Source organism: Lepidochelys olivacea, assembly GCF_965140295.1.
Source record: "Lepidochelys olivacea isolate rLepOli2 genome assembly, chromosome: 3".
NCBI lineage: Eukaryota > Metazoa > Chordata > Testudines > Cheloniidae > Lepidochelys > Lepidochelys olivacea.
In genome coordinates this window covers 148,146,996-148,168,873 of record NC_140413.1, presented here as the reverse complement: position 1 = coordinate 148,168,873, position 21,878 = coordinate 148,146,996, and the positions used below count along the sequence as shown (strand labels likewise).

The window sequence follows — 21,878 nt, the reverse complement described above, 5'->3', positions numbered from 1 at the left end:
CATTTAAGTTTTAAGTAACATTAGATAATAGGCACTCTGAAACAATCCTTACTACTCACATTGAGTAGTATCTTAGTCTGTGAGTGGCTTCACTAAAACCAGTGATCCCATCTCTTTGGTGCACCAAGTTGATGACTGATGTGGTTTTTTGTTCAGCAAGCCTTTTTAAAAAAACAAAACCCAACTGGACTACTCACGGAATAAGATGTTACTCAAAGTAAGGATGGCAGAATCTGACCCTAAGTGTGCCACAAGTGATTGTTTCAGCCAAAAATAATTTGTAATATTTAATTTTTCAGCTGTTACTATTCTGAAAATACCATCCGTAGCACCACCCTACAAAAGTGTGTTAGAAACATATTGGGGAAAAAAGGGGGGAGTACACTTGCCCACATGTAACTTCCACTATTTATAATGAAAACTTAATGCATGCAGGCGTAGCAAACTATTTCCCAAAACCTTCCATCATTTTGTTTGTACCTTTTATGTTTGAAAAGTATTAAAGACACTTTGGTTCAATTTATCCAGATCCCCGCATACTAACCTTATCTTCATATTACAGGAATTAGGAATTTAAAACCCCACACACTATTTGTTAAATTGGAAGCCTACCATTACATAGCAATGGAAAATCCCATCTTTCTTATGAATGCTAGTTTATCCAAACCAAAAAAAGCTGTATTGTATTTTTCTATTAGCATTTACAAAACCTGCAAGAAACTACAGGACACAAAAAATAGGTAAAGTGTAGGAGGTGATATAGTACGTATTCTGCATACAGTGTGTGGGTAAGCGTTTGAGGTTTTTCTGGGCACCTCTTACCTGTTCCTGGAAGGGGACATTTCTCACAGTGTGGGCCCCAGGCCTTGCCAACACTGCAACAGCAGAGCTGCTTGCTGAGCTGAACAGAGAGAGGGTGCATGCACTGCTTTCCTGCACTGACAAACCGGTAACAGGGCCCTTTCTCTTCAGAGACCATAGGATTATCAGCTGCAGCAAAAAGGGAAGGAGGACGCTAGAGTTTACATGAGAAACACCACAGGAGTTCTATCACCAGCGAACAGGATTAACACTGCTATCTGCCAACAATTTTTTTAAAAAATGCTTGGGTCTCTCAGTACTCAGGATATAAGGAAGATTTCTTATTTGGGATCAACAGCATCTGAATTCAGACGAGCACCACACACAGTATAAAACTGATAATTTTAGGAATCAAAGCTGATATTCACACCAGAAGTTGCCATGCTCTAGAAACACAGAATTAGAAACAGCTCTCTTTCCCATGCATGAGCACTACAGCATAAGCTTAAAGCAGGTGAACAGTAATACAGAACACTGTCAGGCTACACAGTTACAACCACTCAGACTTACAAAGCCATAGAAACAGATGGGACTGCAAAAGGGCTATTTTGAGTATTATATCTCAGACAGCTGTTCTTAAATAGACAAGGCAATTACATATTTACATTTCACTGTGTTTTATACATTTTAACAACAACTGGTTGAATATTTCTAGTTCTGACAACAAAGACATTTTGCAATTAAAACAGCTGAATAAAGGGAACAATTTTAGATTATCCTGCTGTTTCTTTCTTTAACCAGACTTAAGAGCTGTTTGCTGAAATAGTCAACTAGTAATGCTGCAGGTCATGCCCCACCTCACCCCAACCTCTTTGCTGTACCATCTACCCCCTCAAATATATGAGATTAAATATTCCACTGAGATTCAAAATTGCTCTGGTCCAAGAAAATCACAGTGCCTTGGCATATTTTTGATCATTGCACATACAAAAGATATAAACTTTGCCTAGTGTGGACATAATATGAGGCTGAGATCCATCCAATCTTAATATTCTCCGCCCCCCCCCCAAAAAAAAGTTGACAGAACTGGGTGAAAAGTTCAATTAAATCAAAATAAGGGCAATGATTTCAGAGACGTGGAAATCAACTGGAAATGTCAGAGCATATATACAAACTAATTGCAATGTAATTTTTAAACTATAAAAAAAGTTATTTAATATTTGAGCATCAACAGCCACCAACATAGGACAGTGACTAAGCCTCAGAACGCATGTCTGATACAATATTTAGGGCTATGTTGTGTCTTCCAAAGGCACAGCTACATAAGGTTGGGGGAAAGAGGGGCAGAGATTGAGCTTTATATATCTTTTCCCCCTCCCCCACCAGCTTTTCGCATTAGAAATTCAGGTATTGCCTACCCTGTTTTTCCTATAAGACACTATGGTCAACTGGAGAAGTCATAAGTTTATGACCTCAGAAATATGAAGCAAGTAAAGCCTGATTTTACTAAGGGAAGAAATTATTCTTATTCATGCTGTTTACAACTTTTTCACTTTGCTAATGCCTACTTAACTCCAACACCCAAGAAATTTTTTTGGGGAAAAGATGTTTTTGTTAAAGATTCAACACAACAGAAATTAGAAACAAACATTTCAAGCATCTCTGTTAATCTTCATGGTGGAATTTCACTGAACAATATGTGACTTATGTGATGCCTCCGCTTATGTAGTCTTAAACTGCCATGACTTTTTTTTGCCACTTTATCACACTACAACTACATAAAACCTTTTAAGTTGCCCCAAATAACTAAATAAAGTTTCTTATGTATTCACAGTACTGCCCAGGTTTTCCCTCCATCAAGCACAGAGGAAAAGAAAGAATACTGAGGTGGCAATCTCATTATCAACGAAGCAAAAATGGAAAATTGTAAGGGTGATTTTGTTGTATCCTTTGCATTACTGCATTCTGAAGAGCTTTCTCCCACTAAGTATCAGCATTCCAGATTATTTGTCCCAGATCTGTTAACAAAACTTGAATTAATCCTGGGACATGTAACTTCAATCCTTTCCATATTTCTAAGGTTGCTCCTATTTTCTTGGTAGTACCATGATACCAGCACCTGCACGCATCTGGCATGCATCTCAAACTGCTGTAAGAGTAACAAGTATTGGTACCATGGTGGTCAGAAAGCATGTCCCTACCACCCTCAGGTACACACACATTCTTTCCACGATAATATCAATAGAGTTCCCACCACCTCTATTTCTGAGTGGAAGGGACATTGCACGATCTCTGCTTTCAAGATGACAGCTCCTCCCAAAGCTCCCTGCTGGCTCCATTCTAGTGAGGGTAAGCGGAAAAGGAAAGATACATTCTTCTCATTCCCTTCCCAATATCACTGAGCAGAGACTTTGTTACATTAAAAGAATAATAAATCAAGTTTTTCCACAAGTGGGGCTCAGACACGTCATCCAGAAATAAAACATGCCTTCTCCGAATGATAATCACCAGCACTACTGAGGCTTTTGTTAATCCTATCCTTTTTGACAGCCTAATATGGAGAGGGACAGAAAGGAGAAGCCATGATTCTAATATGAGTAATTTTATTATTGTTACTATTAATCTGTATTGAGGTAACATTAAAGGGTCCAATGAAGACTGTGGCTCAATCATTGTGCTAGGTTTTGTACAAACCCCACAGGAAACACAATTCTTGCCTAGAGGAGTTTATAATCTAATTTGAAACAAGGCACAACAAGTGAGTTTAACAAAAAACAAGTGGGAAAGGGGGAGGGAGGACAGAGGTAACAGTAATAAAATTATGTGGTTTCTGCAGTTCGGAAGGTGAGTAAAGATCATATTTAGGAAATGTATAGGAAGGAGTGGCAGGATTTAGACATCACCTGGATGTGCATGTTTAGAGGGAAGGTGAAGCAAGTTCTCACCCAGATTACATGCCTGAACAAAAGGAAGATCATGGTGTCATCAACCGTGAAGATAAGTATCACAGTAAGGACATGTATACTTGGAATTTGGGGTAGGGATATTGCATACCTAATTTCTGTGATTGCAGCATTCAGTGCTGGTAATCATAACTAAGGGTCATGTGTGGAATTCCAGTACAGGGTGCTCACATCAAAATATTACCATGTAAATAGTTACTTCATATTTCAAATGTCTCAACACCCCTCTGACTTACTTCTCTGTCCTAAATGTTGTTTGCAACATCAACCAATTCAGTATCATGCTGTTTATTCTCTCTTCAAGATCCTAAATGACAATGTTAACTATAAGATCCAAGCAATATTCAATTAGACACCATTCCCATCTAGAGCTGTTCAGAAAATATATAAAATCAATACGAAATCTGTAAGAGGGAAAACCAATTTTTGTGTGTGAAAAATATCAATTTTGACAAAATTTTGTTTAGGGGGAAAAAGTGTCCCTTGCAGTTATAGTGAGGGAATGTCTTAAAATCTAAACTTTATTAAATATGTCAAAATATAATTATAATTCTCTTATAAGACATGTATAATTAGATCAGAAATCCTATCAGTATTCCATCCAAAAAAGCTATTAAATAATTCAGAAAAATCATTAACTCTAAGCACAATGGTATCCTACAGCAAAAGGCTAACCAGAGATAAGAAGTCTGTTGTATAATTGGTCTTTCCATTTCCTATTTTAATTCTTATGGTTTCTCTTCAGATAAGTACTATATATTCTGTGGGTCATTAGTCTGACTGTTTGTAAATCTACCATTTGGTAGCTTTTGAAGATGTTGGTATTGTTGGTCATGTACAATTTTATGATATAATTTTATGGTATGTAAGTTTTTGAACAAATGTTGTTACTCTGCCAAAATGACAGAAGCATATTAATTATTTCATTTTCTGTTACGAAGAAAATGTGCCATGTTAAAAGAGAAATCAGCAGTATTTCTCTGGAAAAATTGTTCAAGTTCAGTTGTTTTAATTTTCCTCTGCCACACATGTTCCTGCTGCAAAAAAATATAAGATGACAAAGCCTTGGGGTTGGGAGCTGGCAGCGTGGCTGGAGGGAAACTGAGACTTGGAGTGGGGGTGGGGATAGGACGGACATTAGGACTGGCTGGGCAAGGGCACTATGACTAGAAATGAAGAAAGGAGCAGAATGGGACAAAGAACCATGAAGAGAAACGGTGGCGGGGACAGGGAGCCAGTAAGCGTGGGGAGATTCGATGAGGACCTGGGGTGTTGGAAACTGGGAGACTGCAGGGCAAGACGACTGGAACAGAGAACCAATGGAACTGGGAGAAGGAGATGAGGGTGAAGGGGGGAGAGATCGGAAGATGGGCAGATGGGAAGAACTGGACTGGCTGGGCAAAGAGACTGGGACGAGGAGCCAGGGAAGGGTCAGGGACACACCAAGCTTCGATGAGGAGACAGGGAAGGAGATTGGGACAGGGAATGTGGACTGGGGGAAGTGCAGGCCAGAGTGAGAGATTGGATGAGGAACTGGGGGAAGGGAGGAACAGGGAATTGCTGGGCAAGGAGACAGAACTGGGATGTGGGATGAAGCCTGAGGAGTGGAGATTGGGAATCACGTTGCGATAATTGGGCCTACAAATTTACCCTAGTTATGAGTTCAACTGTAAAAACTGTGAAAGTTAATACAATGTCACAATAACCTATAACAACAAATGCTGATGTGAAAAGGTACAAAAGCAGGACAGAAAAACTGAATTAGTCCAAACAAAAAGGCCTCCTGATATAATTCAAAGACTGTGTTAAGATCATGCTTCGTAAACAAGAAAAGTGTGGAACCAGAAATCAGTGAATCAAAACTTGTGTGTCAGAAACTAAGCCTAAATAGTGGAAAAAATAATGGGGATGAGCAATTCCACCCACTATTCCCTTAAGGAAAGACACTTTGGGAGAAAAACTGGCTACTGGAACGAGCTTCACCATCATGGCTGCCAACCCCTACATCTTCTGGTACCCTGGGCCTTTTGCATCCTGATCCTAAGAAATGTCCTCACCAGAATGGGCCAGAGATAGGGACTCAGGTGACATCACTACCTCTGCTGGCTCCAGATGAATCCCAAACACCATCTGGGATGAAACAGGATTGGACTTTAACCACAACAGCAACAATAGCTCCAGCCCCTCTCAACTAACATTTTCTCTTCCCCAAAAGGACAGTTATTACCAACTCAGATACCATCTAAACAGTCTATCAAACAAGAGCAACAAGGAGTCTGGTGGCACCTTAAAGACTAACAGATTTATTTGAGCATAAGCTTTCATGGGTAAAAACCCCACTTCTTCAGGGTTTTTGCCTACGAAAGCTTATGCTCAAATAAATCTGTTGGTCTTCAAGGTGCCACCGGACTCCTTGTTGTTTTTGTGGATACAGACTAATACGGCTACTCCCTGATATCAAACAAGAGGTTTTTCTTTCTAAAAGCTCTCTCCAGCTAAAGGGAAAAGGAACAAGGGATGCTGTTAAAGTGAAAGCCTTATTTAATACTTGACATTTCAAATGTGTTGTTTTCCGTTCTTTTCTTTATCTTTAATAACAAGCTAAAAGGATTTTTAGTTGTGTATTTGCCATGGTACTAAGTAGGCTGAGATCTCTGTATACCAAACCCCGACCTTGTTTAACACTGTTTAATATTGGACTGTGACCGGGTTACATTAACACCTTTGGTCCATTTATTCCATCTAAATTAATACAGCAATGGCCAGGTGAGGAGGATGTGACTGGGATGAGGAGCCAGCGTGGAGAAGAGACAGAATGGATGCTGAGACAGGTTGGAGGGAACAAAGCAGAAGGGGTAAACCTGGGGGGATGGGGGACAGGCAGAAGAATTTGTGCCCACTAGAGAACACTGCTCACCAGAGCCTGAAATGGAAAGAATAGTTACTTACCCTACAGTAACTGTAGTTCTTTGCGATGTTGTCATTGTGGAACCCACCATACATACGCATGCGTTTCATGCACGAGATCAAAGCCTATTGATAGCAGTGTCTGTCAGAGCTGCACGTGCCCCGTGCCTCTTCATGCTCCCTTATGAGGGCATAAAGTGAAGAGTAGCTGTGACCCTCCCTCAGTTCCCTCATAATTCAAAGCCTGTGTTGCTGGGGATTCCAAACAGCAGGGACATAGGGTGGTTCATGGGAGCCACACTGACTACAACATCTTGAAGAGCCACAGTTACTGTAGGTAAGTAACCATTCTTTCATCTTTAAGAACGTGCCACTGTGGAACCCACTATAAGGGACTGGCAAGCAGTATCACCTCAGAATGCCAGGAATGAGGAGCTTTAGCTGCATTAGTGAAATAAAAACTGAAGTATTGCTTTTCTGAACTTGGCATCAGACTTAGCCACCATGTCAAGTGAATAATTTTTGACAAAAGTTTCCACTTTGCTGCTTTGCAGATCTGAGACAGTGGCACATTTCTGAAGCAGGCCAAAGATGCTGCATGTACCATGAATGAGTGTGCTTTGACTGATAACAGGTGGAGGGAGATACATTATGTAATCCACTTAGAATAGCTGACTCTTTGACAAGCTGGATTTAGCCATAAAAAGATGAGGAGACAATCTAAAAAGTCTTATCAAGGTATAGAGCAAGGTTGTGGAAACATCCGAACTATGCAGCCTTTTCTCTCATGGTGTCTTGTGTGGCTTTGGGGAAAAGACCAGTAGGTTAATCAACTGATTCAGGTGAAACTTTGAGATCAATTTAGGGATGAACTTAGGGTGCAGTCTCAGAACGCTCTTGTCCCTGTGAAAGAATATGTAAGGAGGTACATCCATAAGGGCATGGAGCTTATTGATTATTCAGGTCAAGGTAATAAAAGACTGCCATGAGAGTAAAGTGATGTACTGAACAATCCGATAGTGGCTTGAACAGAGGCCTCATAAGTTTTAGGAGGACAATGCTGAAATCCCACATAGGAGTCAGGTCTCTAACAGGTAGATAAGTATGCAGGAGGCCCTTGAAGAATCTCAGCACCATTGGATGGGAGAAGACCAAGTGTAATTGTATCAGAGAGTTACAACTTGATATTGCTGGAAATTTGGACTTTGACAGACCTAAAAGCCAGTCTGGCATGTTTCAAGTGTAGCATGTATTTGAGGATGTTTGCTATCAGGGCCTCTACTGTTTTCATATTATACTGGATTGCCCACAGGGAGAACCGCTTCCACTTACAGGAATAGGTATTCCTAGTAGATGGTTTCCCGCTCTATATGAGAACCTGGTGAGAACAGCTCCTGCCAGCATTGCTCAATCAGCCAACATCCAAGGCACCAGGTGAAATGACTGCAGCTCTGGGTGCAATAACTGACATAGTTCTGAGATATCATGTCTGAAGATCAGGAGATGGAGGGGAATCCGAATGGATATTTGCAAGAGGTCTGATAGCCAAAACTGTCTTGGTCAATAGGGAGCTATTAGGATCAATGTGGTACTGTCTCATCTGACTTTGGATATTACCCTGGGTTTGAGGTAACTGGGAGAAAGGCATATAGGAGGGCTGGAGATCACTGTAGCAGGAAGGAGTCTGGTAAGTAACTTGAGCTCATGCCCCCTCTAGAGCAGATGTTTAGGCACTTAGTGTTGTCCTCTGCATCAAAAAGTTCTATTGTGGGAGCCCTCCCTGGCAAAATATCTGCAGAGACCACACAAAGGTTAAGAAATCTGCCAAGTCATTTCTGGTTTTGGAAGGTGAAGAGCCAGTGGAGTTACACTGCGGTGAAGGCACCAGATCCATGGCCTGATGGCTTCCTGGCAGAGAGAGAATGATTGAGAGCCCCTTGCTTGTTTATACAGTGCCTCGTGGATGTGTTGTCCATCAAGATCTGGACCTTGCAGTTCTGCAGAAGAGGCAGAAATGCTATGCAGGCCAACTGGATGTCCCTGAGATCTAGGATGTTTATATGCAGCTCCAGCTCATTCTGGGACAAAGGGCCCCCTGCATCTGCAAATGGTTCAGGCAGGCACCTATAATGAGTCTCATTGCTGGGGAGGGGACAGAAGGGAACCCCTGTCATACTTTCTCTGAGTCTAGCCATTGAGCTAGTTCTGGTAAGACTTTGGGTGGGACTGCGACTTTCTTGGTCTCGTGATGCTTGAAAGGGGAGTACTCCAACCTCAGCCATAATTGTAAGGGCTGCAGATCAAATCTGGCACACAGCATCATGTACCTGCAAGTTGACATGTGACATAGCAATCTTAGACTTTCATAGAATCATACAATATCAGGGTTGGAAGGGACCTCAGGTGGTCATCTAGTCCAACCCCCTACTCAAAGCTGGACCAATCCCCAACTAAATCATCCCAGCCAGGGCTTTGTCAAGCCTGACCTTAAAAATATCTAAGGAAGGAGATTCCACCACCTCCCTAGGTAACGCATTCCAGTGTTTCACCACCCTCCTAGTGAAAAAGTTTTTCCTAATATCCAACCTAAACCTCCTCCACTGCAACTTGAGACCATTACTCCTTGTTCAGTCATCAGCTACCACTGAGAACAGTGTAGATCCATCCTCTTTGGAACCCCCTTTCAGGCAGTTGAAAGCAGCTATCAAATCCCCCCTCATTCTTCTCTTCCGCAGACTAAACAATCCCAGTTACCTCAGCCTCTCCTCATAAGTCATGTGTTCCAGTCCCCTAATCATTTTTGTTGCCCTCCGCTGGACTCTCTCCAATTTTTCCACATCCTTCTTGTAGTGTGGGGCCCAAAACTGGACACAGTACTCCAGATGAGGTCTCACCAATGTCCAACAGAGGGGAACGATCACGTCCCTCGATCTGCTGGCAATGCCCCTACTTATACATCCCAAAATGCCATTGGCCTTCTTGGCAACAAGGGTACACTGTTGACTCATACCCAGCTTCTCGTCCACTGTAACCCCTAGGTCCTTTTCTGCAGAACTGCTGCTGAGCCATTTGGTCCCTAGTCTGTAGCGGTGCATGGGATTCTTCCGTCCTAAGTGCAGGACTCTGCACTTGTTGAACTTCAGATTTCTTTTGGCCCAATTCTCTAATTTGTCTAGATACATCTGAATCCTATCCCTACCCTCCAGCGTATCTACCTCTCCTCCCAGTTTAGTGTCATCTGCAACCTAGCTGAGGGTGCAATCCACACCATCCTCCAGATCATTTATGAAGATATTGAACAAAACCGGCCCCAGGACCCACCCTTGGGGCACCAGCTAGGGCACCAGCCATTGATCACTACCTGTTGAGCCCGATAATCTAGCCAACTTTCTATCCACCTTATAGTCCATTCATCCAGCCCATACTACTTTAACTTGCTGACAAGAATACTGTGGGAGACCGTGTCAAAAGCTTTGCTAAAGTCAAGGAACAACACGTCCACCACTTTCCCCTCATCCATAGAGCCAGTTATCTCATCATAGAAGGCAATTAGATTAGTCAGGCATGACTTGCCCTTGGTGAATCCATGCTGACTGTTCCTGATCACTCTCCTCTAAGTGCTTCAGAATTGATTCCTTGAGGACCTGCTCCATGATTTTTCCAGGAACTGAGGTGAGGCTGACTGGCCTGTAGTTCCCAGGATCCTCCTCCTTTCCTTTTTTAAAGATGGGCACTACATTAGCCCTTTTCCAGTCGTCCGGGACTTTCCCGGATCGCCATGAGTTTTCAAAGATAGTGGCCAATGGCTCTGCAATCACATCCGCCAACTCCTTTAGCACTCTCGGATGCAGCGCATCTGGCTCCATGGACTTGTGCTCGTCCAGCTTTTCTAAATAGTCCCGAACCACTTCTTTCTCCACAGAGGGCTGGTCACCTCTTCCCCATGCTGTGCTGCCCAGAGCAGTAGTCTGGGAGCTGACCTTGTTCGTGAAGACAGAGGCAAAAAAAAGCATTGAGTACATTAGCTTTTTCCACATCATCTGTCACTAGGTTGCCTCCCTCATTCAGAGGGGCCCACACTTTCCTTGACTTTCTTCTTGTTGCTAACATACCTGAAGAAACCCTTCTTGTTACTCTTAACATCTCTTGCTAGCTGCAACTCCAGGTGTGATTTGGCCTTCCTGATTTCACTCTTTTATCCCTGAGCAATATTTTTATACTCTTCCCTGGTCATTTGTCCAATCTTCCACTTCTGGTAAGCTTCTTTTTTGTGTTCAAGATCAGCAAGGATTTCACTGTTAAGCCAAGCTGGTCGTCTGCCATATTTACTATTCTTTCTACACATCGGGATGGTTTGTCCCTGTAACCTCAATAAGGATTCTTTAAAATACAGCCAGCTCTCCTGGACTCCTTTCCCCCTCATGTTATTCTCCCAGGGGATCCTGCCCATCAGTTCCCTGAGGGAGTCAAAGTCTGCTTTTCTGAAGTCCAGGGTCCGTATTCTGCTGCTCTCCTTTCTTCCCTGTGTCAGGATCCTGAATTCGACCACCTCATGGTCACTGCCTCCCAGGTTCCCATCCACTTTAGCTTCCCCTAGTAATTCTAGTAATTCATAGATTCCAATGCCAGAAGGTACCATTGTAGTCCTCTAGTCTGACCTCCTGTATACATCGTTATTGTCAGATTCGATTTTAGATCCTTCATCATTGACTGGAGAGATCAGAACCTGTGCTCTGGTAAAACATTTCTCACCAATGAGAGTCGATCACAGCTCCTATTAATACCATCATCTGTGACGCTGTAAGAGAGAATTTCTCATAGCTCACAAGGAAGAGGATATAATCCAGGGCTGCAGTGGCCACCTGCTGGGACCTGACCCTGATCAGCCAGTCATTGAGATACAGATATGTGTAGGTGTGGGTTCCCTTTCTCCTTAAAGGCTCCTACTGCCTGGCATTTCGTGAATACTCTCAGTGGTGTGGAGAGTCCAAACAGTGGAACCCTGTATTGATAATGGTTTGGGCCTCACTGTGAATCTTAGTTACTACCTGTGGGCTCAATGGATAGCTATATGGAACTATGCATCCTGCAAATGAAGAGCCATGAACCAGTCTTGAGCTTGGAGAGAGAGGCTGTAGGCATCGATGCTGCAGGGCATATTGCTAAAACCAGGATTGGTACCAGAGATCTTTGTGCCACAGGATGCACCTTATCACCAGCCCTTGAGGCCATGTAGGGCTTGGTGGATTTCTCTCTGGAACCTTTACAGTATCTTGTGGGAAGTCACAGAGCTATTTCAGGATTCTAATTCTGTGTTTGGAATTCTCCCTTTTGGTGCCAGACATTGATATCAGAGGTGTCAACTTTAGTACAGATGGTGTCTGCAGTGCCAGTGGAGTTTGCTTCCATGCCAGAGGTGTTGGTGCCAGATCTTTTTGCAATCCCATCATCTTTGCATTGGTCTTAGGCATTTGCTAGACAGGGCACTGAATAAATCTGGCTCGTCTGCTACTAGCATTCTCGTGCCTTCTCCTTAGGATCTGAACAGACCTAGTTTGCTCCAGGAGATAAGCTTCAACCATGCATCCTGTGACTTACCTGCTCTTGTAGAGAATGACAGGCACATCAAACATCGTCAATGGAATTAGTCTATTACAGGATGGGCAGGCCTTGAAGACTGCAGGTTTTGGATCTGCCATGTTGAGGTGTCCTGTACAAAGGGTCTGTACAGAAGGGGTGGGCAGGAGGGGCTGACCATCAATATTCACTCCATATGGATTGATATAGTTTACAGTGGTCATATATCAGTGAATCAGAAGAGTTCTGAAGGCTTTTGCAGGTTTTGAAAAGATTTAGTTGAAGCTAAGAATTAGCAGGTTGGACACTTGCCAGGTTCCATCTCAATGAAATGGACATTAAGAGAAAACTAAGGGAGGGTCTTGGTCACTCCACTCTTTATGCTCTCATGCAGGAGCACAAGGAGGCACAGGATGCTTGTGTGGACATTGCTGTTCAAAAGACCTCTATCTGGCACTCCTGAGGTGCATACCCACCTAGAGTGGTTTCCGTACTGACACATACATACTCAAAAAAACAACCCAAGACTCCCGAGTCATTCATCTGTGAAACCACTGACAATGACAAAATATCACATCCCCCTCTAGAGTTGTTCCATCGTAGATGATGACAACCTACTACTGCTATAATTACTCTGAGCTCAAGTGCCAGAAATTTGTATGGTGGATCTAAAGATTCCAACCCTGCTGATGACCCATGTGGGTGTCAATATGATGCCACATGATGGACTTTATAAAAGTTTGCTTGTTTAAAAACCTAAGAAATTATACAAAATCTACATTAAAAGAGCATTAAGGTTGCAAAGTCAAGCACTCAAATATTAGGAAATGACAGAATTATGGTTGATTGTGCAACTTTGAAAATTTCCTGGTTTCGGGAGCTGCAACCCCTGGGTCATCCATTATCTTCGTGATTCAGAATGGCATCTTCCTATTTGATCATTGTCCTGTATTTAAGAGATCTTTAACTTGATAATTTATGCTTCTTTGTAACTGTATATAATTACAATATCTTTAATCAACACTAGTTTGTTTGAAAGTCTAATCTGCTTAATTCACTGTATGCTGCAAGGAAAAATCCCCGTTTTAGATCATTTCTATTACTTACGTATGCATCTTGAAAGAGTAGGGTCTGGCACAAATCCCATTTTGCAGGTACATCTGTAGCTGCCCATGGTATTCAAACACTCACCATTAGGGCATACCCCTTGCAGCTGGCATTCATTAATGTCTGTAAGGAAACAAAAATATTTATCAGTGGGAGAATGGAAATAACTGAACATTAATATTAATCAGTTTAGTCTTCATTTAGGGGTTATTCTGCTGTTTTACCTGCAAGACACTTTTATTCTGCAGCATCTACTACACTGGATCAAATTGTGTAGTTACATGTTGGTTAGAGTAATTTTTCTAACACTAGCAACATTTGACTTAGCATCTTTTATAGAATCACTGATAACTCAAAAGAAGAAAAAATTATGTCCATGTCATTTTTCGAGTACCCACTCTGAACTTAAAAATGAAATTGCTTCCCCATGTTATGAACCCACATATTTACTTTCAATGCACATTGATAAAATCAAATTTTACTTGCAAGAAAACTTGTGGTTAGCAAATTTAAAACTTACACATTTGAGAATTCACAATAGATGTGGTATATTTTAATATGGGACAGAACATTGCTTGACTATTATATTATTATTTATTATTTGTATTACAATAGACTCTGACATCCGAAAATAGGGATTTAGTTCCAATTGTGCTGGAGGAGGGTACAAGCATAAAATAAAGGACAGTCTCTGGCCCAAACACCTTACAAAATTTAATAGTGAAGAGATGTGGCAGGGAGCGTAGACCATAAAGGTCAGGAACAAGGGTCCCAGTAGTGGGAACACAAGTTTGCGTTATTAACAAACAGAAAGGACTGCAGATCAGACCAGAGTGTGTGTGAGGAGAAAGAAAAATACTGTCAAATATATATATATATATACACACACACACACACACACCCAACCCAGTTTGTTCTCTTACCCTAATCTGGTGCTCACTTTCTAAATGTTCGTTCTTTATAGATGTTTACAAGGGAAGTTCAGTTAAAATAAATCTTCAAGTGTATACTGTTACAGCTAGAAAGTCTCTGAACAGTTTTATCCCCCACAAATAACTCAATTTATACATTTTCATTCATAGAAAATCAACCCACTATCACCAAATAGATGGAAAATATCTCAGAGAGAGAGAGAGAGAGAGAGAGAGAGAAATCTATTGTATGCTACTTTATTTTGTTTGCCCCATTTCCTGAACTTACACACATCATAGCAAGCTATGACATACCCATTTAAGTACAGTGAAACCTGTCTTGAGTGACCATTAGAAAACTAGCAAAAATCAGTTGCTTAATAAAGGTGGAGTAAAACTATGCTCAGTGCATTGGTGACACTATGGGACAGTAACCTTTTAGAAAAGGTTGCCTACCAAAGGTGGTCTCTAACACAGGTTTCACTGTATTACTGATGTTAATGACTGGGGGGGGGTAAGTGGCTTATATTTCCTCTAAAATTCACAGATATACCAACATGTTTTCTTCAAAATCATCCAACCTGTACTCTGTTCCATAAATTATTCTTTTATAGGATGTTGTCATGACCATATCTCAAATAAAACTCTTCCCAGATGAACCATCTTTGCTCTTCAATATCTAAAAATACCTCTCATCAATCAATAAGCAAATAGAGACATCCAGTTCCCTTGTACCAATGGTATTCCATTAAATTTAGGCATTTCTCCTAAGATACATGTAGTATATAAATGCTGATATTGGCTGCCTCTCCCTTTATTTGAAACTGAGGTCAGTGACACCAGCATTCCTTCTGTTTAATTTGCTTTTTATTTTTAATTTTAACTTTAATGTGCATGTTCTGATGCATCAGCATAACTCAGTTCTTGTATGTTTTTCATGTCTCTCTTCCAGCTCTTTTCTTTCTGGCTAAGCTCGTCAGAGAACCATTGTGTAGATATATGGTACTGCATTACAGAGTTCTATCTAGGGATTCAACAGGAACCATCCATAAACTGATAACAAACCTTAAATGTTTTAAAAGAAACTGATGGGCATATTAGAATGATTTTTACTTATGCGCTTTGGGCAAAAGTCCTTGCAAGATTTCCTATTCACTGCATATTAATGCACCCTGTGGTAAATGGCCACCTACCTAAAACATTTCCAGCCACCCGCAGACCTGTCCAGCTGTGTAAATTAAACTGAAATCAACCTGTTAAGGCAGCTGGAAAAGGAATCTGGCTCAAGATTAAGTGCTTTTTTTTTTTTTTTTAAGTCGAGAATGTTACTTAAAAATGACTAAACTTATAAATTGTGTTTATTTGCTCTTCCCCCTCCTCCTTTTTTAAAATAAAAATTAGAGAAATGTATACTTGAAAATTGTCCGAATGGTCTTTCTATTGTCCAGAATTATAAATAAGCGAATGTTTGTGAAGTGGTTTGAAGTGTAAAACACTACATAAACATTAAGTATTATAATTTTGTTAAACAGCCACATTATAACGGCCACAAAATTTGGAGTCCTAGTGGCCAATATGAACACTGTAATTTGCTCCAAGAAAACTCTAAAAATCAGAATATACTTAAAAGGATACTTTTCAGTGAACAAAATTCATCTGAACAAGCTGTCTGCCATAACACTTACTTTCAACATTTTCGTCTGGAATTTAATTCTGACCAATTCTTACTTATAAACTCCACAGAATCCCTTGTGGAAGGAGAATGAGACGGGGCCCTGAGATGGAAACCAAAATGGGAGGACTTCTGTGGCTTGCATAGCAAAAAGGAAGAATAAAAAAAGGGTGATGGAGTTAGGAGGAGGTCAAAATCTTTAGTGGGCGCATCCTTCCAGCTAAGGAAATATCTTCTGGAGTTTTGTATTTTCTGTTGTAAAAAACTATAGATAACTGGATTTAATCAGATTTTATGGAGTCTACCTCAGTTTTCTCTTTTCACAGAAAGAGTCAGAGACATAGTAGACCCTCATTAATTTGCACTAATGCTGCGGCCCAAATTGTGAGAAGCCTTTGCATGGTTGTACAGGGTGGAGAGTCAATCAAGGAGCTTCCCTCTCCCCCCACCCCCCAACATCTTGTATGGCTGTGTAGGGACCATTCATAATAGCAATCTCTGAGGACCAGGGAGCTCAGAGATTGCTCATTCATTGCTTCTTCCCTCATACAGGGACCAGGATGATGGAAAAGGAGCAGAGAAGAAACTGGATTATTGCTGTAGCATGGCCAATGTATGGGTATGGTTGGGCAGACACATGACAATCTCCTCCATCTGTGTGCAAGCAGCATACTTGGGGAGAGATTGTGCCTACTCAATTAAAAGCCATAATCCAGTCTGAGCAGACCAAATGCAAACAAGTGCGTTTTGCATACTAACCAGTACAGTAGATAGTAAATCTGCAAGTGTGGAGGGTCCCTCAACTGTCAGAACCAGCATAGCTTGCACCCCTGGAGTGATCCAGAGTCCTGATCCACGTGAGTCACAGTTGGGTTAGGGATTCACTGATATGCTGATCCTGTCATCCTCCCCCTCAGCAAGTTATCGGAAGGTTGGTGCATGAGGGTGCAGAGTGGCTTCTCTAGCTACTGGGCTAAAGCAGAGGCTCTGAACCTTTCCAGACTACTGTACCCCTTTCAAGAGTTTGATTTGTCTTGTGTACCCCATAGTTTCACCTCACTTAAAAACTACTTGCTTACAAAATCAGACATCAAAACACAAAAATGTCACAGCACACTATTACTAAAAAATTGCTTACTTTCACATTTTTACCATATAATTATAAAATAAACCAATTTGAATATAAATACTATACTTACATTACATCATATCGTATACAGGGCAGTATAAACACATCATTGTAGGTATGAAATTTTAGTTTGTACTGACTTTGCTAATGCTTTTTATGTAGTCTATTGTAAAACTAGGCAAATATCTAGATGAGCTGATGTACTCCCAGAACACCTCTGCGTACCCCCAAGGGTACATGTACCCCTGGTTAAGAACCACTGGGCTAAACAAGGTTTTCTAGAGTCACTCTGCAGGTATTCTGTAGTCTGTAGGGGAGGATTTTTTCCCCCTGCCCATTTTCCCAGCTACTTTATTAGCTGAAAAATATGGAGTCATCAAGGTAGATTCTCTGATGGTGTAAACGGTCATAACTCACATATACATTTCAAAGTAAAAAAAAGAAACCCCTGTCAATTTGGTGCTCTTGCCTTGCTGGCTTTAATTTTTCAAAAGACTGCCACAAAGCCACTGAATGACTGAAAACTGTAGGGCTTTGAGGCCTGTTTCTTAATCTTGAATAGTGTGCTTCTTGAAGCATAAAAAGAATAATAGGGAAGTAAAATATTACCCATTTTGTAAAAAAGTGCTAGTGTCATTGACTGTCCCTCAGGAAGAAAAAAAATTGTCGCTGCATTTATAGGTGGATGTTTTTATGTTCTGATCCTCATGAACAGTTATACTCTAATCCAGGCATTTATTTTGTTTTACTTAAAACAAAAATGATGTGAGAAATCTATGTATGGAATTTCTTTTATTATTAATGATTATGCTACTATTGTAAAATATTATTTTTTTGTTCTTTTTGCTGCTTCAATTTATATATGTTTACAATTCCTCAGTAAAGAACATTTTGAAAAAGCATTAGAATTACAGTTGGCAGAGCAAATAATTTGGATCAAATGTTCAGTGAAACTATGCCGTCTTACATCAGTTGAGCATCTGGCCCTTTGTCATTACTGTCCAGATTACTACATGTGCACAACACATGGAACTTGTTCCTAACACACTGAAGTTCTAGCCGTTAGTTATTTGTGGCTACTTTGTCCACCACTATGAATTTATCGCACAAACTTCCAGGAATTAAAAATAAATTTTTAACAACAAAAGATAGCATACAACACCTTGCCACAGATTTTATAGGACTACTGGGTATAAGGTCAAAGTGCTACTAGAAAATACAATGTGTTAATGACTCACTTTGCAGCTGAATTTCCTGGAGAAAACAGGCTAAAATAAACAGTCATTTCCTATCTGAATGTTTGCCCACTCATGTAAAGGGTATGACTATAAATGAAAAAGGTGACTTTAATGCTGTAATACAAAAATTGTAGGAAGGAGATGTGGGGGTGACAGCAGGTGATCTTAGTTTAGATGGAAATATAGCTCCCATACCATAGGTTAACATTATTACATTGTGTAGTTTGTATCTGTAATAAAAAATATACGGTAAAATCATCTTAAAAATTGTTTTGCAAAATGAAATTTTAAATGAGCATTTCCCTACAAAAACATACTAAAAGTTGGTAAAACAAACCTGAACTAATTACACCTGCTATATAATGAACTATGGGCCAAATCATCTCTTTTGAGTTTAGTAGTGCTGGGGATGAAAGTTGCAGAAAACCTGCTAAAATGGCCATATATTTTTTGGAAAGTGACTTCTTACCTCACCCAGCAAATTCTGGATGCTATCAGAAATAAATCATTATGACAATGATTATGATTAAATAATAAATACATTGTAACAACCAGCAAGAAGAAGGTTGTGATATGTATGTTGTCTTGTAAAGGAGAGTGGAATTTGGCCCATAAACTGTCTGAGACTGGGGATGAGGGTTTCATTATAATTTTAAAAATAGGATTTACCAACAATAATTAGCTCTTGTAGAATGTTTTTGTCTTTACTTGCATTAACTAATTAATACTAGAGATTGGGAGATACTGAAAAAAAAATCAACAAATATTGGCTTGAATTTAGAAATGAATTGGCATTTGCAATGCTTGTGCCTTTTTTCTGTTTGTTTTCTGTGAATATTCAAGCAATCAAGTTTTATTCACAAAAACGATCATGCAGAGCCCATTCTAAGCTCACATACACAAGTATCTGCATTGGAAGTGGAATATTTTATATGGGATAGGACAATTGCTGGCACAGAAAGAAGACAGTGTTTCAAAAAATCCCTTGCTAGAGTCCTGGTACATAGGCAATTAAAAGAATCTGACAAGGAACTGACCACACCTTTTCAGCCACAGTTACACATGCACATACAGAACTACTTGGTGTGAATGTAACAACAGAAAATTAAATTTTATTAGCTCATATGCAGCCAGCAAATCTCATAGTGATCTAATTTTTCCAGGAATTATGATTCTAGGAAGGACTGTAATAGTCCAGAAAGGGAAACGTTTAAAATTTTCTAAAATTACCTAATCCTCTTTTTCTGCTACTTATCTCTAACTGGCTACCTCTCCCTTAGAGATTCAAAGGTCCAGTACCTTCTCCTGTTTATAATAGGTAGGCTCATTCAGTAACATAATAGAAACAATATCATGTGACTTATGTGACCAACCAATACATCTTGTATTTTGATTGTTGAGACCCAAATGCTCATAGCAAACTGTTTGCAATCAATTCATAAAGTAAAAAAATGAGAAAAAAGATAAAAATATGCTGAATCAATAAGAATTATGAATAAATCTGAGGAGCCTATGATCTACTTGTTGACATTCTGGAAGCAGAGGAAGAGGATGAGATTTTCAAATAAATAATTTGCTGTGAATCATTTGCTTGGCTATATTATGCACACTGTATGGTGTGAATTTTTGGGGCTAAGAGTACAAATTATAAGCAAATTGGATTTTAAAAATAAACACAGCAATTTTGATGTAGAAAGTCTGAGAGATGGGGCCAAATTCTGTTCTTGGTAACTCCAAACTTAATGCAAAGTCACTACAGTGGCCATATCTCACGTTTTGGGGTGCAATCCAGACAAGTAAGGTGCTGTGTCACCACCTGCGCTATCACCCTGGGTGCCTTAAATGCTCTGCTGCTGTGGCTCACAGCCCAAACACCAACAGCCAGCGGACAAGCATGCAGTATCTTAAGTGTCTGTGCAGCTCTGGTTCAATGCTTCTGATGCTAAGCAGCCTGCCACAACACAACAGACACCCGCAGTTTCCAGCAGCTTTGGTGACACCTGGCAAGATGGCCTCAGCACACTTCCAGTCCTGAATTCCCCCAAAACATCTGCCCTGAAGTGTCCAGCCCTTTTCTGGGCCACTCAGATAAATGGTCCTTTAAAGAGACAATATTCAGCAGTTTGCCACAATAACTAGAGATAACAATTACTTCAATGCAAACACAGCATTTAGGTTAGATTTGGTTTAGATTAAATGTATAACATGTTTACTAACAAGAGGACATAGGTTAAGTGATACCAAGTAGAAGGAATAACATTAGCAAGGGTTACACACGAACAAAAGTAAACATATACTTTCTAATGGCTAAGACCCAACTTAACAAGCTACAGTCTTTCTTCAAGGTAGTTTCCTCACCAATCTTCCATTCTTCTCACTGGTCTGGATTTCACCCCAAAATGTGACACCCTGATTCGAGGCTCTGCTCTGGCTCTTGAACACTCGCTTTGTGAATATACAAGGCTGCAAAGCCGGCAATTGCCTACCCTCTCCCAGAGGTATGGACAGGACCAGGAAGGGGCAGTTGCTAGAAGGGAGGATTCTTGGCCAGAATACACTGTGCTCCGGCTGTAGTGGGCTGCTTCAGTGGCCCTTTATGTAAATTAAAGTAGACCCTGGGCCTGCACTAGCTTAAGCTGAAGGCCACTGCAGTTCTTCACTGCCTCTGAATCTGGGAGGCCCAGAATTGGCATAAAGCCACCTTTTGGTCCTTCTCCACCCCCTTCTGGGCTGTGCGATGCTCAGCTCAACCACAGCTCCGAATAAAGGTGATTGACTGCAATGGAATTACTCCAGGTTGACTCCAGTGTAACTGACATCAGAATTTAGCCCATTTTCTCCCTTTTTCCTCCAATAGTAAAGTATTCCAAAGATTAATAGCCAACTCTAGGGAGAATTTCAGTGCATACTCTAATGAGATATGCATTTGCCATTTATGTATTGCTGAAAATATATGCTTTGGTTGGTTACTGTTAAATATGCGGAATGATTTACTTTTGGTAAAGCTATTATGCATCATTAATTCACCTACAAACTGCAGTATTTTTACCCTAATAACTCAGCCAACAAAATATGAAAACTCAGCACAACCTACTGGTCATCAATGCCATCTACAGTTTAAGACAAATCAAAAGAGGCCTGTGAACTAGTCACTGGAGGAAATCCTGGTCTCCATTACAGCCTCTATTCTACTCCACTGGCCTAATTGGCCAGCTAAGTGTTGACCTGTTCCGGATAACCCCGGGCAACCTTGAACTGGCCTAACCAGCTCTGCATCACATCCCCTTTGCTGTCTCCAGCACAAGGAAGTATCAGGGGAAGGGAGCATGGCTGCAGTACCTCTGTGTTTTGGCTATCCCAACAGCTGTAATGGTCCTTTTGGACCATTACAGTTGGGTGGAACCAGGATTGGCATGAACAGCTATCTAAGCTCAGAACAGGAAAAGCAAAAAGGTGGTGTAAAGCCACCCTTCTCCCACCCCCACTGTGGTGTACTGAAAACTGTGTTAAAATTGCAAACCAACACTTTAAATTCTCAAAGGTTTTTTTAGGTTTGCTTACAGCTAGGGAGCT

At 40.7% G+C, this 21,878-nt stretch overlaps 1 protein-coding gene across 10 annotated transcripts in view; it reads right to left on the bottom strand.

Annotated features, from left to right (window-relative positions):
• The window catches only part of LTBP1 (latent transforming growth factor beta binding protein 1), a 377,380-nt gene that overhangs the window by 137,015 nt on the left and 218,487 nt on the right, over positions 1-21,878 (bottom strand). For 8 of the 10 annotated variants that reach the window (XM_084625002.1, XM_084624994.1, XM_084624997.1 and 5 more), the window contains 2 exons: positions 13,356-13,478; positions 823-990 (listed from right to left, as the gene is read on the bottom strand). In XM_084625002.1, the coding sequence (XP_084481128.1) occupies positions 823-990; positions 13,356-13,478 (291 nt within the window). The remainder of the gene's footprint in view (positions 1-822; positions 991-13,355; positions 13,479-21,878) is intronic. The other 2 variants (XM_084624999.1, XM_084625000.1) reach the window with 1 other exon arrangement.